Genomic DNA, 17,667 nt, shown 5'->3' with positions numbered 1-17,667 from the left:
TGGGTTGCAAGATTAAAAATGTTGGAGAACCTTTGCTCCAGACTAATCAGCCATCCATACCTAATCTAATCACACGAATGATCTCACCTCTCTCAGAGCCAGCTTGCTCTAAAATTACACATTTTTTTCAGTTATCAGATATGTGGATTCTGAGGTAAAGCAAATCTAAAAATCAGTATCCATCGTAGACCACATTGTAAACTTTATTTCCTAGCACGGTATATTTCCTGCAGCACTACACTCAAGAGCAGTCTAGACAGTGTGAAGGACACTTGTGCAGCCTGGGGGCCCTACCAGCTGACATATGGGGAGGGTGTGGCATGGCAAGGAAGGCCATGCATCTGCTTACATTTAATCATCTTCAACTGGACTAAACTCTACGCGGTCTTTTAGCTGAAGCGCTGCTGCTTGTACAGTGAGAGAATTAGAGCCTGGAGAACTTCTGGACTGGGTTAATCATTCCTCACAGAATGTAGAGGTTGTGTGTGCAGCACACAACCCCGGCCAACGGCCCGGCCTGCTTCAATCCTGATAATTTAATCGGCTCAAGAAGAGGAGAGGGAGACCCTCTGGCCCCCCTACACCCTTATCCAAGGAGAGGTGGGGGTGGGCTGCCCGCCTAAAAACGCTGCCTGACACAATCATAGTCGTAGCTGTAAATCAAAACTACTTAGCTATGAGATGCACCAGCTGAAAGGTATTTATGAACTTGCTAAGGAGTAGAAACATCACTGAGCCCATGTTGGCGAGCTGGAGCCTGCAGGGAGGAGTTTCTCACCTTGTCATGTTATTACTAAACAACCACAACCTGAACTACAACACTGCTCCCCAGTATGTTGCAGGGTCAACCCCCCCCCACACACACACACACACCCACACCCACACACACTTCCAGCAGGGAGACTGTGTTATGAATTGTAAGCTGGCAGCATCCTTGGTTTGAATGCATGTGCACCCAGCTTGTTGCTAATGCGTTAAGCTTTTATCTGTTTGCCCTGCGTATCAAACAACCACACTGGGTTTGTCAGCCATTGCAGGCACTGCTGAAAACCCGCTACACAACCAACACACACAGCTCACACTGCTAGCTGTAACACAACTTTGGTTTCTTCTTTAAATAACATTAGCCCTGAGTGTGTGTGTGTGTTATACAAGGACGTCACTAATTGGGCTCGTCAGTTCTAACACAAAGGCAGAGTCCATGTTTGCTCTACAGGTAATGTGTTTGCTAACCAGCTAGCTAGCCCCGATACGTGTCGTGGAGATAACAACACACCAAACTCCATTCAAAATCTGGCTATTTTGTGTCGCCTGTCTTATCGCACACACACATACACACTTCTCCAAGTAATTAACAAAATCAGTGGTATTCACTTTAAATTCGGCATATCTGTTTACACAAAACACAGACAGGTTAACTGTAAATTCTGAGAATTATTCCTGATAACTTCCCCAACAGTTGTGTAAGGGAGCCAACACTGGTCGCTAGCTAGGTTTGAGTGAAATGTCCATTTAGAAACAAAAAGGAGAAGTTTAAATTAAACATGGTGTTGTTAAGTCAACCAATAATTTATCTGCATGTTTACTGGTCACGAAAGTCCAATGGTTTGTTTAACGTTACAAGCGTCATGTTGTATATTACGACACAATAAATCACCAGATTTTTCAATGGAGTTTGGCACTGATTCTCTCCATGCACGTACGGGGGACTTGCCACCGAGTAAACCCAGCAGACCACGCTGCCCACAACAGCTTCACTTTCGACATTTCCAACCTAAGTGACAGCTTTACGGTCAACCAAGCTCCCAGGAGAGGGCCTGCGGGTCCGCGGCCTCTCCTGCCACCCCGAGCTGGTCTCCTACCTCCGTGGGCCGGCTGATCTCGAACAGGTCGAGCCGGTTGGCGTTCCAGTGGTTGATGATGTCGGCCAGTTTCCTCCTCTCCTCCTCCCTGCTCCCCGACATGGTGGACAGCCTCGGTGACCGTCTCCGTACGTGCTGTTGATCAAAACTTCCCGTTACGTTAGTCCACCGGACGAGAAGACGCCGCCTGGGACACCGAAGCTTCAGGTCTGGTGTTTTATCGCTGGGACTTTGTGAGGTCTCTGTCTCCGCTCATCGACCGACCTGCTCTACCTTCGCGGTCCCGCTGCTACTCTCCGCGGTCCCGGGGACTCTGCGCGCACCCGGCGTACTCAAGGTTCATATCGTGAGCGCGCACAACTGTTAACTCTTTGAGGACCAATAAAATGTGATTCACAGCGCAGTTTATTTATTAAAATACCCCGATATATGGGTTAATTAGCGCCCACGTTTTTATTTCAATCTTCCTTTATTTTTTATCACCAAAGTGTTCTCATATAAAGAAATTTGGTCATTTGGCATAATCCTAATTCTGAACATATAAATAACTATAGTATAGAGCTCTATGTGAAGCAGAATTTAAATGTTTGTGCACAGTTACGTTTATGTACTTTATCATTATCTGTTGAAACAGGCAGGTTTACATGAAGATAATATCATGATGATTTAGGAGATAACATTTTTCAATGTCTTATTTCTTATAAGTGTTTGTTTTAGATTTAGATTTAACATTTAGGTTTTTATTTAGCAGAGTTTATTGTACAATGTGGTGTGGAAGACAGTTATTTGTAAATAATTTAGTGCAGAAATAATTATTTCATAAAAGCAGCACTAATTTTGGTGTCTCCTAGACCCATGTGTGCCTGAAACAAATAAAAGTTGAAACTTTTTATTTAATTTATTGTTTGCTTATTATAAATCTAATTTTCAGGTGTACAATAGACATGATACTATGTCTGCACAAAGACATTCACATATTCACAGATAAAGGTGAGTTTAAAGTAAACAAAAGCTTGTGCAGGATAAGGAGGCAGTAAAAAACTTGACAAGTAGAAATACATTAACCTGGTGAACTGTTGGTCATTTTTTTATGATTACTGCTGCTTTATATCTCTAATATCAACCTTTCGAAAAACAGAATATGTTTACTGTACATTTGCACCTACGGGCCATTTAGAGTCACCAACCAAATGAACCTGCATGTGTTTGGACTGTGGGAGGAGAAAACCCACACAGACACAGAGACAACATGCAGACTCCACACAGAAAGGCCCACCGGATCCACCGGGATTCAAACCCAGAACCTTTTTGCTGTGGCACTACCCACTTTTTCACTGTACCTCTCAAAGTTCAAAGTGGAAGAGGAGCACTCTGTGATTTCTGTTTTCATATTGTCTCGTGATTGAGTGGTACCAAGCAGGTGCTGAATGCCACACAACACTGTTAAGTCCCTCTGTTCAAAGACACAACACGCACACACAGTCACTGCCTTTTAGTCCGTGACTGTGTGTGTGTTATCTATTTCACTATAAATACTATACAGTTTCTTCTTAATGAGACAAATCTGCAAGAAAGACTAGATTTGAGTTTTTAACATACAAATATGAATACATTTTGAAAATTCATAAATATCAATTTATGAAATAAACAAAATAAAATAAAACAAGAGAAACTCTGATATCAACAAGAAGGATTTTTCTCACATTAAAAGGATTTTTATTTCTTATCTGTCTATGTTTATGTGATGGATGAGCCAGTGTTGCTGCACGATTGGTTTGTTCCTGTTTACACACACTTCATGTAATCAAACAACTGGTTTTCTATCTGTGTGTGTGTGTTGATTGCATTTTGTGTTGGGTACTTGTACATCTATGCACTGTGAGAAGGAGTGAGGACATTTTGGCCAGTCCTCACTTTCCTCACATGTTTTCAGAGGATGGTTTTGTGGGTTAAGATGGGGGTTTAGGGCTGGGGTAGGGTCATAGGGTCAAGGGTTGGAGTTAAGTGTAGGGTATTGGGCTAGGGGATGGATTACATCACAACATTAGCTGTACAAATGTGTGTGTCTGTGTGTAAATGAGCAGCAGTGCTTCACCTTTGTAGAGTAAACAGCACCTCCTTATTAACACACAACCGTCAGTGAGTCGGAGAAGTCTCCAAATATCAGGCAGATACATGTGAAATGTCAGGAATGTCGTGGTGGCCACATCTACAAAAATAGCTGCGATACAGCTGAGTGGTTAGTCATGTCGATCTCCCAGACGGAGTGTAGAGCAATAGCCTCAGCTTCTTAGAAACATTAGTCACTGCGCCCGAATTTGTGGGTGTTGGTGTTTGATGGATGAGCGCTGCACTGACATCATGTGTGAGTAACGACTTTAAATAGGCCTTAAACAGAGCAGCATACAACACGGGGCAGACTTAAGGGAAAACATTAAGAAATAAATAGGAAAAATGACAGACAGATAAAATCTTATTTCATCATTATTTCATTGGAGGAGACCAGGATGGACTAAACTAGCTAGATGTACATAAAATACTGAACACTGGCTCCACATTGAGCAGCTACACCGGTTGAATCCTACTTACACACTGTTGCATCAGCGTTAATACTGTAATTTATGATAAATGTCAGTCACAGAAGCAGATTTGCTACTGACGTCCTACCACTGGAGAGAAGACGTGAATTGTCGCTGAACTCGTCTGACATCAGCAGCAGAAGTGAGAACCCACAACAGGAAACCAACTTCACCAGATAGCCCCACCACTTCCTTTATTTGCAATGTTATCACGGCTTCAGTCACCACACACACACACACACACACACACACACACACACACAGTGATCACTCAGCAGTTCAGAACAGTTCATTCTTTGATAAACGTCTGATAATCGACCACCGAAATCAGCTGTCTTGATGCTGGTGTGATGTCCCCGTCAGCCCTCGCCCTCCCAAATACTCAGCAGTTATTTTGTCTCCTGCTCCGACCACAGCTGCCTTCACTTATCTGCTATTTTTTAAAACTAACTATGATAACACCTGATAATACAGTGAGTGTTTCTCCTTATCTCACTCACAGTAACAGGTTCAAGCAGATTACCAGATCTTTCTGGTAGTTGAAAGCACAAAGTTGCTGCAAACAAAGACTAAAGATAAAACTGAGTTACTAATAGAGCAAACAGCTCAGCACATTCAGCACTTATTCAGGGGAATAATGTGTCATATGCTCATGGGCCTGAGATTTATTACAAGCAAACCCACAACAAACAGAACAACACAATTAGAAAAGAGGAAGCTGCAGAGCAAATGCATAAAAACGAGAAAGCAGGTCTTAAGACACATCACAGGCTGTCGTCAACCTGGTGAACAGATTTTCTCTGTCTTAAGAAGTGACAGCAGGTGGGTTGAGTCTAAATACAACGAGAGGGTGAGATGACAAAAAATATATTCTATCACTCAACCTGCAAAATGAGGATATTCGACTCAGCATCAGCTGTACTGTGTCTATGGTGGAAGCAGAAATCCAAGAGACAGATAATTGACACATAATTCTAAAAACTTTGCCCTTAGGTTAAATGTTAATACTAAAACAAACAATAATATTTTATTAGAGAATGTGCTTCCAACTTTGTGGCAAACGTTTGGGTTTGGCCATTTCCTGTTTCAGCATAACAATGCCCCCGTGCACGAAGCCAGGTCCATGCAGAAATAGTTTCCCCAGCTTGGTGTGGAAGAACGTGACTGATCTGCACAGACCTCTGACCTTCACCCCTCCAACACATTTGGACGACCTGGAGCTTGTCCCTCGGCATCGGTGCTGGACCTGCTTCTGAACGGGTACAAATCACAGCAGCAGCAAAAACGGAGAGGTGGCTGTTCCAGCAGCAGATTCATTTGAGCAAACTGGTCCTTTAAATTAAATCAGTAACTGTATTTTTAATTTTGGGGTTAAATTATTCATGCATCCGAGTGAAATTCTGATTATTGACCACTACAGTCTTTAGGAACTCGCTGTTGAAATGTTAATTATTTCATTGAATCAATACCTGACCTCTTGTAATGAATCACATGTTCAGTCAGAGGCCACTTCCTTTAATTTATCAGCATGTGCGTGTGCATGTAGTGGTGTACAGGAGAGTTTAAATTTACAGCCATCATGGTAAAGGTCACAGTTTTAATCATCCAACCTAATCATCGCTGTGGGGCCAATACTGAAAACACTCTTTGGTCAAGAGAAGGAAATACACACAGGGAAAGACACCAGAAGTGGGGGTGATGATTAAGCACAAGGTGGGTGTGTCAGATAATAAAAATGGACGGATCAGAACGGCGAAGAAGGAAAGAAAAAATAAATAAATTTGACAAACTCAGATGCAGAAGAGAGAAGGAGGGGGCGTATCGGGCAGAATGAGATTTTTGAAAACATTTTTATGATGATCGAGTAAAAGTTTGAGCAGCCGCTTTCTGCTCCGTTAATCTCAAACACAAAAGCACAGATTAAACTCTCACTTTCAGACTCAAATTTCATTTCATCAGACTTTCCCATTAACAGTTAGCAACGCTGACATAATCTCTATCCCACTGATTTCTAAGGGAAGTGAGAATACAGTTAAGGAAGATTTAAATAAAGTGAGCCTAGATTTTTCCTAGCTGACAAAAGATAAGTAACATCAAACGTTGTCCTTTAAGACACCGGTGAAATCCTAAAATAGCCAAGTCGATAAAACATACATTTAAATATTTATTTTTGCTGTATTTACTGCTCAGTGCTGAGGGAACTACTGAGTGCACATCATGGGAACAGAGAAGGAGAGAATGGGGAGTCGTTTCAGACGCACAAATATATTTGTCTACATACTTAAAGGAATAGAGAGGTTCAATTCACTCTCTGGGGTAAACATGAGGCCACGGTATCTGATTAGCTTAGAGTATGGACACTCAAGAAACCGGCATCAATCTTCTCTTCTATTTCTGAGCGAGAAATCCAATAAGCACATTTCTCTAAATGTCAGACGACTCAGTGAAGAGTGACAACACAAATATCTCCTGCCCTGATTGTTGTGACAGCGATTAGTCGTTCAGCTGAGAAACGTTCATTCTTGAAAATGAAAATCCCTCTCTGCTTAGACACAAATGCATATCTGCACACAAGGTTCCTGTTGTTGTTGGAGTCAACAAGACAATAGCATGACAAGTGGAAGTGCACACATTGTAATTTAAAACTTATCAAAAGCTGCATTTCCTGTGCTGCTCTTTAACCTAAAACACATTTTAAAACTGTGATTATTTAACAGGCACCTGCTACTTTTAGTTTAAAAAGGTGCAAAATGCAAAAAGTATTTTTCACTATAAATAAAAACAATCATTAAAGAGTCAACATGATTTTCTTTTCCATTTAAGCTGCTTTTACTTCTATAATGTCTTTATACGCTATATAGGCCTACTTTGAATATTTTCATAGATATCATATTAGATATCAGACACTGTATATATTTAAGATACCCAAGGCTGAACAAGATAAATGATGAATTATTAGTATTAGAGCTAATCAATGAGTCACTGCACATAATTGCCTGTAAGTCTCATGTTGAAGTGTGTGATCACCTTAAGACAAGCAACAATCAGGCAGGCAGCTGAAAAATGTGCCTCTCTCTGCATGGCAGCATGATTCACTGTGTTATCTCTCAACACACCTTTCTCTTTTTTCCTGTTGGGTTCTCACCATCTGTTGCTCATACTCCAAGAAAAACACTTATTTCTCCCACACAGCGCAACAGGAAACATCTGCCGCCGTGTGAAATGTGACCATACAGGATACACGCAGAGGTGGAGCGAGTATTGTATGAATTTAAAGGTGTGAACAAATGACTCTAAGCTCTTATAACTAAAATAACACAGCCACTGAAAGTACAGTATAATAAATCATGCCAAAGGATATACAGTATATCACTGTTTCATATTTCAATGAACAATTTCTTTAAAATGCCATCAAAAATACTGTAAATTTAAGCTAAGTCTGGTTGGGAAGATAGCACATAATAATCACACACACACACACACACACACACACATATATATATATATATATATATATATTCATGTTCAGCCATATCCATCTCTGAGATTCAATGAAAACATCAGGATTTGCTTTGTTTCCATACATGACTTTTCTAGCCCATTATCATTGTTTGCGTATTGACCTACATATGAACCAGCAGGGATTAACCACAGTAAATGAGTGGTAATCTAACAGGATTATCATGAAGCAGTGAAGCAGAACAGGTGACTGGAGGTCGTTTCAGTGACTGCAAGATTCTACTTCTAGTATAAATCAATAAAAAAAACAGCTATAAAAGATCCTTCGCCTGTTTCACTGTTTTTGCATGAACTAAGCTGTGACAACATGAGATCATTTTTTTTCACATTAATGTTTGGGTTTCCCTAATTATGACTGTGGGCTGAACCTATTTTTTGACCTATATTTTGAAAACACAGCCTTGTTAAGTTTTTCACACCTAATTAACATATATAAACTTTTATTATCTGTGTTTTTACTTGTTTATCCAGGTTATTTTTCTTTCCTTTGAAAACCCTTCCTGAAGAAGGCTGTTATCACAGCAGGCATTTAAAACAGCAACATTTCAAACAGAAATTAATAAAAATAAATGAATAAAGAATAATTGATCCACTTTTCTTCACACTTGATCTGCTAATCTTATAGTTTGTACCTACAAGTTCAGGAAAAGCCCAAATACTGGCCAGTATTTTCAAAGTAAAAGCACACATGTGCTAACTTTTCATCAGCCCTAAGGAATCAGTAGCTTTCCAATATCTTTCTTCACACATAACTTCTTTAATTTTATATAAATGTCCTTTGTGGGATGGTTGTTAGAAAACAGATGTTAATTCTATTCTTTCCCAATATTTCTGAAGCACTTTGTGGCTTTATTTAAAAGCCCTGGCCAAAATGACACTAGTTCTAATCTACCCTGCATTACACTCAGTGTGGGAGTGTAATGGTGCAGCGTAACAAACAGACCCATTAGCTCCCACACTGTTCAACAAACTATTAAATAGTAACAGAGTGAAAGTGGAAAATATTTGTTTTGTCTCACTGCACTGACCATCTGCACCAAGAATGAGTACGTTTCTGTCCTGCTCATCATTCTGGTGCAAAGCAGCAGAAACGTGGTAGAAACCAGGAGGTGGAGGGGAGATAAAAACGCAGAGAGGACAGTGTGGGAGGAGAGGAGGTGAGGAGTGACAAACCCACAGAGACGAGCCCACTTTCACAGATGTTTGGGGAGCTTGTGTTGAGCAGAGCGACCATCGACAGGCGTCTGGAAAAGGCATCAGCGGCTGTGGTTCCAAGCGTGGAGAATTCTTTTCTAAACGTGGTTTCTTAAAACAGCTGCAGCCTGCTTTGGTTTGATGCATGTTAACATTATAACTGGGCTGGAATAATCTGGTAGGCACATACTTGGATTATGAAAAACAAACATGATGAGGACAGCCGGTTCCAGCAGCATAAGAACATTTCACGACCTTTTGAGTCGGGTTTAAGGAGAAACTTTGTGAACATGCGACAATAATTTACATTTAATATATTATAATATGCAATAATGTGATAAAATATTCTTTACCCAAGTTTCACCAAGTATTTCAGACATGGGGAACAAATTTTTCGGTGCATCTACAGGAATGAACAGTAGCACAGTGTTGGCACAGGCTGTGCAGTGAAAGCAGCAGCTTCATGATGCATTCAGGCACAGAATTCAGTGTGGGCCAGCTGTGTTCCAGCAGGTCGTCATACACTGTGTGTAAAATTTAAGAAAACAGACCTAAACTGATGCTTCCAGTTGCAGGTTCATGAGCAAAGTGAGACACATGAGGCAGAAAACGTACAGAAACCATAGGTGGCTGTACAAGCTCACCGACAAACTAAACCTCGTTACTGTGACGCGATGGCAACTGAGCAAATCCCACCGTCTGATGAAGACCGTGACGTGTGGACAAAAGCATAAACAAGCAAAGCAAAGAGTTTTTGTGGCGTCTGTGGTAGAAATGATATAGTCAGTATGTTGATATTTAGAAATCATTTTAGTTCCTACAATAGCTTCAACCTTTTAAAGGTATAGCACCATTTTTTACTTATGGTGATGTAATTTGGTTAGCAGCTTATTTCCATACATTAGTCAAAGAGCAACGATAACACGCTGCTGACTGAGACAGAGCAGGAGAGCGCTCACTTTACATCTCTACAGCAGCAGCAGTAGCGTTTACTGACATGATGTGTGGATGGACCACAGGGAGGCTGACTGATAGGAACCTACGCCTGGAGACGTGGAAATCAATTTATTACAGTTCAGCACTTCACATTTTCTAACATGTCAGAGATAAAAGGAAACAAAAAGAGTTCAGGCCCAGGTCACAACACAGCTGTGCTCATAATAAAGTCTGATCCTCTTGTTTTAGACTCACAAAGCAGAAAAACAAAAGAACATGCAAACTAAACTCCCTCTGTCACACAGATGGAGAAACAGTTGGACGTCTCAGACAGTTCTTGTGTTTTTCTCCAGAACAGCCTCATTCCCTGACCAGCACAAAATGTGGAAAGTCCTCATGTGAACCAGGTGCAGCCGCTAACAGGGCCAGCAGCAAACTGCAGCCCCTCCTCTGGTCTCTGGCTCTGTGCCTGCATGTTGTGTAGCTGAAGAGCCAGACCAAGGCCAAAACAGGGTTTCTAAACTCATCTTAGTGATGCTTTCCCTCATCTGGTTAACAAATGTCAGTTCATTCTGATTTAAAAAGAAAAACTTTTAAATAGAAATTTATTTAAATTTAGTTTCAGTTACTGCAAATGACATTTCTCTGTCAAAGCAACGAGCAGACCACCCAGACCATACAGCTCATTAACATTTACCAGGGATTACACAGGTCACGTCACTGAAAGGCCTCATCTGGTTGTAAAGGTCATTTCATCGAACGCACCCTGGAAACAGTGACAGGCACAACCGGTCAAGCAATAATTGCAACGCTATTACTTCCACGCATGTTCATACAAATGTTCTAGTTCATACGTATCTAAGGTGAAAGCAAAGCTGCATGAACACACACTTTATATGTGTGTGTGTGTGTGTGTGTGTGTGTGTTTCCTATTTGTCAGATTAAAAGCTGCTCCCTCTGCTACAGTCATTACAACATTTTGCCTCATCTCGATTTATTCTACCTCAGTAACTCTCAGCTGAACTGCAGCACATAAAACCAACACTATCTGTGTTCACCTTCTGAAATACACCACCAAATATTTAATCCTTTATTTTCCGTGTTCTGTTGACAAAATAAACTGTTTTTTCATTTTACCAGTCTGGTGGTGAAATCAGCAGGTTAAACACACAGGGACCAGTACAGAGGGCTGGACTGCCAGTTAGACCAGTTTCAAACGCAGGTCACACACTGAGAATGTTGCTACACCTGTTTGCTAACCTGCAGCCGTGTGTGTGTGTGTGTGTGTGTGTGTGTGTGTGTGAGGGAGAGTAATCAGCTGAAACCAGTTTGTGCTGAATCAGCTGGTCGGCTTGTTCCTGACAACAATGCGATTGCGCGTCCTGTTTGAGTGTGTGTCAGTAGAACATCTGTGTATCCAGCTCAATAAAAGTTCAAATGTTTTTTTAGTGACTGATATTCACATTTCTCCACATTTATTTTCCAACATCAGATGTAAAAGAGGAGCCTTTACACGTCTGTGCCCGTTGGTCAAACATAAAAACATGATTCAGTGACATTTTCTACAAATCACGGACGTGGGTCAAGGAGCAAATTGCATTCAACCCTTAGGGTCCTTGTATTTTGGGTCATAATGGCTAAATTATAAATGTTTAAGTTAAAAGTGCACCTGTGTGTTTATGGATGAACTACAGCAACCAAATCATTTTAAATGTTTGAGCTTCTACATATTTTGTACAATTCATCTCTATGCAAAGTCCCAATGTTTCCTAAAGGGTTTAACTAAAAGACATGGCTGCTATCAGCTATTCAGATCCAGACGCAGGTTGAAAATTACATTTTTAAACACAGTTTAATAGTTTAAATAACAACTTCAGAGGATTTTCCAGCCACAGTGGATTTATGAGTTCACCAGTTGTTTTTTCTACTTTTCTTTTTACGTGCTTTTGTCAAATTCTCTCATCTATCTCTCAGAAATCGTCCCCCCTGCTCCCACAATGCCTTTCTCTGGGTGCGTCGACAGAATTTTAAAAAAGGGTGTATTTCCTACACTTGTCTGCTCTTTCTAATTGTGATTAACTTTGGATCCAGCAGCCTCCCTGATAATCACACTAACCCTGTCTCCTTCCTCCTCTGCCTTTAGAAATCCACAAACACTCCTGGTCCTTTGCCATCGCTTCAATAAAAGGAAACACTTAAGCTGCCTACGTTTCCCACAGTCCTCAGCTGCAGGCAGGCAAAAAGGACTGTAATTTTCCTGTCTAATTACCGAGCTATTTAAAGCAGCGTGAACGTGTGTGTATGTGGTGGGGGTGGACACAGGGCACTATTGCACTATTATACAACACTTACACAGTGTGCACACATCACAAGCGCCCTGCGCTTCACACAAACACAAGAATAGAAATGCACACACACACTGAGAGGCTCCCAGGAGCTACAATAAAGCCGTCAGAGCCTGCAGCAGCTCGGAGAAGACAGAAGAAAAGAGGAGGATTGAGAGATGAATGGAGAAGAGACAAAGGCTGAGTTGAATAATTCATGGAAGTTTTTTCCTGATGGAGCTTTCCTTTGTCATCATCTCTCTTTCTGGATACCTCCACCTCACAGCGCTCAGCAAGGGGAGGATGTTCTTGAACTTGTGTGTGTGTGTTGTTGTTTTTTTTTTTGCCCCAAATCTTGGTAACAGCTACAGTTTCTATTGACTTAACACAGTAGGAAGGAAACTGTGATATGAGGCTGTTGTACAACACGTTCTGTGAGCTGTCGCGGTTTCAAAGATCAGAAATGATAAAAACAACAGAAACACCTGATGATTCTCATGCTAACATGCCAAACCTGGACGGACCAGAAGCCTGAAACGGTTTCTTTGTGCTGACGCCGGAGTTTACGCATGTCTGGTCAATGAGAGCTGCAATTAATGCACAGATCGTACTTATTGTTCCTGCAGCTGGATAATGTGAACAGCTTGTAATGCACACACAGCATCTAACTGTCCACACTCTGTCCTCACTACACTCATCACTATTTTTGCACACACAAGCTGTGACTGCCAACGTAAAGCTCACATGTCCACACACAGCTGAAAATGTAGCTTGCAAAACTACACCATGAGAGATGTAGAACAATGACGCTTTTATATTTTCTCCAGATTTAAATGACTGTCACTGCAGCATTTACTGCACATTGTTCCCAGCACTGCTGACAAATGAATAATTACAACTGCAGCCGCTGAAACAAAACAAAGTGATCTTATCAAAATACATCACATATATACATTTTATAGATTTTGCTATGGCTGAAGAAAAAATGAATAAAAACATCTGAACCCTCTCACTCCTTTTGAGATGCCAACGCACACATTTCTCTTTTTCTCTCTGCCTGCTGTGTTGTGTACGTGTGTGTGTGTGTGTGTGTGTGTGTGTGTGTGTGTGTGTGTCATCCGGCTAAATAAAGCCGTGGAGTGTTGGACTCAGCATCTCTGTGCTGCCTGTTCATTGTGCTGCTGGGAAAGCAACAGTAACAGCCCCATGGATGATGCACCATGTCAGCAAACACATAACAATGGATCGTCTGGTGTCTCTCTCACACACACACGCACACACACGAACACACACACACGCACACACACACACACACAGAGTCACAATGGATGTTTTGGAGTGACTCCCGGCTGTCGGTAGTGTAAAAAGGCTAAGCTTGTTTGCAATATGTAGCTGGGTACAAACAATACACACACACACAGGCAAACATTGCCAAGGATAAAAACCAAATATGGAAACATTTTTCAGAAGCAGCAGCAGATTTTGAAGTGTTTTCCTGGAGCGTTACAAGCAAAACAATCTGGTTATTCTAAATGAGCTCATTATGAAGAATGACACTGTTATTCTGGATTCAGACAAAACATGAATCAACATCTATTGCAGGTTGGTTCATCATGGAGACCTAATGTCCCACTCAGCCTGTCAGCTGGTGCTCAAGTGCAACCAGCATGAAGTGATCAGTTCAGAGTGATAACAAAAAACATGGTGTTCAAAATGTCTCATCCCATATTTGTCTGTTTGTATAATAACAAAGTCTGATTAATATGGATAATTGTTTTTTTTTTAGTGTTTTAGCATCTTTCAGCATGTTTTTACTGTTTGACTTCACTCTGTCTGATCTTTCTTTCAGTCACAACATGCAGTTGTTTAAATGCTACTTGCTACTCTACTACTTTGTTGCTTGAATGATGAAAATGACCTGTAGTTAACCCTAATGTGATCCATCATCTACTGATCCTGGAACATCCAGGGTTGCAGGCAGGCTGGAGCCAATCCCAGCATGCAGTGGGGGAGAGGTGGGTCCCCCCCTGGACAGATCAGCAGCCAATCACAGGGCTGACACACAGAGACAGACACACACTCACACTCACACCTACGGGCAATTTAGAGTCACCAACCAACCGAACCTGCATGAGTTTGGACTGTGGGAGGAGAAAACCCACACAGACACAGGGACAACATGCAGACTCCACACAGAAAGGCCCCTGGTCCACCTGGGTTCAGACCCTAATCCTGACCTGCATGTGTTTGGACTGTGGGAGGAGAAAACCCACACAGACACAGGGACAACATGCAGACTCCACACAGAAAGGCCCCGGGTCCACCTGGGTTCAGACCCTAATCCTGACCTGCATGTGTTTGGACTGTGGGAGGAGAAAACCCACACAGACACAGGGACAACATGCAGACTCCACACAGGAAGGCCCCGGGTCCACCTGGGTTCAGACCCTAATCCTGACCTGCATGTGTTTGGACTGTGGGAGGAGAAAACCCACACAGACACAGGGACAACATGCAGACTCCACACAGAAAGGCCCCGGGTCCACCTGGGTTCAGACCCTAATCCTGACCTGCATGTGTTTGGACTGTGGGAGGAGAAAACCCACACAGACACAGGGACAACATGCAGACTCCACACAGAAAGGCCCCGGGTCCACTGGGGTTCAGACCCTAATCCTGACCTGCATGTGTTTGGACTGTGGGAGGAGAAAACCCACACAGACACAGGGACAACATGCAGACTCCACACAGAAAGGCCCCGGGTCCACCTGGGTTCAGACCCTAATCCTGACCTGCATGTGTTTGGACTGTGGGAGGAGAAAACCCACACAGACACAGGGACAACATGCAGACTCCACACAGAAAGGCCCCGGGTCCACTGGGGTTCAGACCCTAATCCTGACCTGCATGTGTTTGGACTGTGGGAGGAGAAAACCCACACAGACACAGGGACAACATGCAGACTCCACACAGAAAGGCCCCGGGTCCACTGGGGTTCAGACCCAGGACCTTTTTGCTGTGAGGAGACAGCATTAACTACCACACCACCATTAGTAATAGTGATGCAATAGTTTAATGCACAATAAATGACAGAAAAAGACACTAAGCCTGGTCACTTACAGTTTCCATTTCACTCACTTACTGAGACACGTCTGTGTGAGGAGTGAGGAGAACACAAGCTCCAGATCCATGACAGCAACACAAGCTGAGCTCATCTCTGGTTAAGTTGCAGAAAATACTGAAACCGCTAATGATGGCTATCTGCTGAAATACCGACACATGTCACGGCGGCTGGCAGAGCCTGACACCTAAATACAGTGTGAGAGGCTGGAAGTTAAAAATGAAGCTCGCCACTGATCCCAGCTGCTAAAAGCAAAACACTGGGGTCCCTGTCTGCTGTGGTTATTAAGCCTGAGGCAGCTGCAGCGTGGTTAGCACGGATACATGCTTTTCAATGCATGATGATATTTTTGAAAAGGTCACAGTCTATGACAGTGTTCAGTTTCTTTAAAATAGTTTAGGACAGGAAGGACATTTGGTATTTCACATGATTTTTCACATTCCTGTTTCAATCATTCGTCTCATTTAAAACCTGTAACATCTTCCAACTGCTGCAAAGCTATAACTCTGCTACTCATAATAGTAATAACTTAATAGACACCTTAACTGAACTACATTAGGTGCACCACGTCCTGCACTGACACTCGCTGTCGTTGCACGTGACAAGCACAAATATAAAAAAATAAAAGTAAAAAATGGCACAGTCAGAAGACAAAAGAGAGAAATGTCCTAATTCTCAACCACAAATTGACCTGAGCCCAAAGTTTTACAAAAACAAAATTACCCGAATGGCAGAACTCAAGAGAACATCCAGTGCAGCTCAACCCACTGCACTAACACACCAACATGCTCAAAGGCCTTTGCTGTGCAACTGGACTGACCCCAACTGGGCTCTCTGGGTGCACCTCCCAGGCCTGACCTCCCCTCCCCTGCCAGGCCTGGCTCCAGATGGGGGTCAAAGTCCTCTCTGATGGATGAGTTCAGTCCTCCCTGACCCTAAAATCACTGTACAACATGTTGCAAATGTATGAAAATAGTAACTCCATCTGCTGAGGAAGACGGTGAGATGCAGGAAAAAGCTAGTTAATAGTTATAATAGTTACTAATTAACAAGAAATCGACCTGTTTACAAATTCTGTATTTAAAAAAATCCATCTATCCAGTGTAATTATTGAAAAATTATTATATATATTTTAAAATCTCTTCACTCCCACTTTCCTTCTGATTAATCTGCTTAGAGCAAGAAGGCAACAGAAGCTAATAACAGCTACAGATAAATTAGAAAAACGAGCAGACTCTCATCAGGCCCTGATTAGTATCAAATAAAAGTCTGCAAAAAACTACAATTACCAAAAGATAATCTCAACATCTAAGTCTGCAGACTATAAACAGTATAAAAATATTGTTTCTGTGATTGTGATCTCACTTAATTCTAATTTAGTTTTTGCCGTTTTGTTGTGAAAGGCTCGGTGTTGCTGTGAGAGGAAGGAAATCACTGCTGGTTTCCTTTCTCTCCCGCTCTCTAAACGATAACCTTTCACCTCTGGCCTCACCTCAGGTCCCTCCTGATTTTCCCTTTTGCAAGGAACGCATTTTGAGCATGATAAGCCAACACAGACGATTTAATGCTGGCAGCATTGGTCGGACACACCCTGGTATATTAAACACATTTGTTTCCTGCAAAGTTACAGTTTTTCTGATCAGAGAGTTTTTCCAAACAGCAGGTTCTTGGTATTTACTGGGAGTCTCGGGCCAAAGCTTCGACTGACAGCAAAAAGTCCTTTATGGGAAAAATATCTAAAACAGAAAGTTTGCTAACAAAGAGGATCAGCGAGAAGTTAAAACATTTATGGACATTATATGTAGAAAAGTAGAAAAGATCCAAATCCCCATTTCTGCAAAAGCATCAGAACAACCTGACGATAAATTCCAGCAGCTGGTCTCTTTGTGGCTGTTCTTGTCTCTTAGCAGCCACTTTGTCTCTTTTTATGTCTTCGTGGTTTTTCTTACCTCTGTGGGATCGTTTTAAGTTGCCATTCTAGTATTTTCCTAGTGCACCAAGGGGGGAAATTAGACTATGCACTGTCTGGACTGGATGTGTCTATAAATTGTGTTTATTATTATTATTATCTTAAAACAAATTATGCAATTCATTATGGGTTTGTTAAAAATTTCTAGCCCTTATCTGATTCA

The 17,667-nt window shown here is 41.9% G+C and overlaps 1 protein-coding gene across 1 annotated transcript in view; it reads right to left on the bottom strand.

Annotated features, from left to right (window-relative positions):
* The window catches only part of afdna (afadin, adherens junction formation factor a), a 73,788-nt gene extending 71,630 nt beyond the window's left edge, over window positions 1-2,158 (bottom strand). The window contains 1 exon segment of the mRNA XM_026319238.2: window positions 1,863-2,158. Coding sequence (XP_026175023.1) covers window positions 1,863-1,964 — 102 coding nt within the window. The 5' untranslated portion in view covers window positions 1,965-2,158.
* Between the last annotated feature and the right edge of the window lie 15,509 nt (window positions 2,159-17,667).

Source organism: Mastacembelus armatus, chromosome 24 (genome assembly GCF_900324485.2).
Source record: "Mastacembelus armatus chromosome 24, fMasArm1.2, whole genome shotgun sequence".
NCBI classification, from domain to species: Eukaryota; Metazoa; Chordata; class Actinopteri; order Synbranchiformes; family Mastacembelidae; genus Mastacembelus; species Mastacembelus armatus.
The sequence above is the reverse complement of the archived record's forward strand: the minus strand, read 5'-3'. Positions and strand labels throughout refer to the sequence as shown.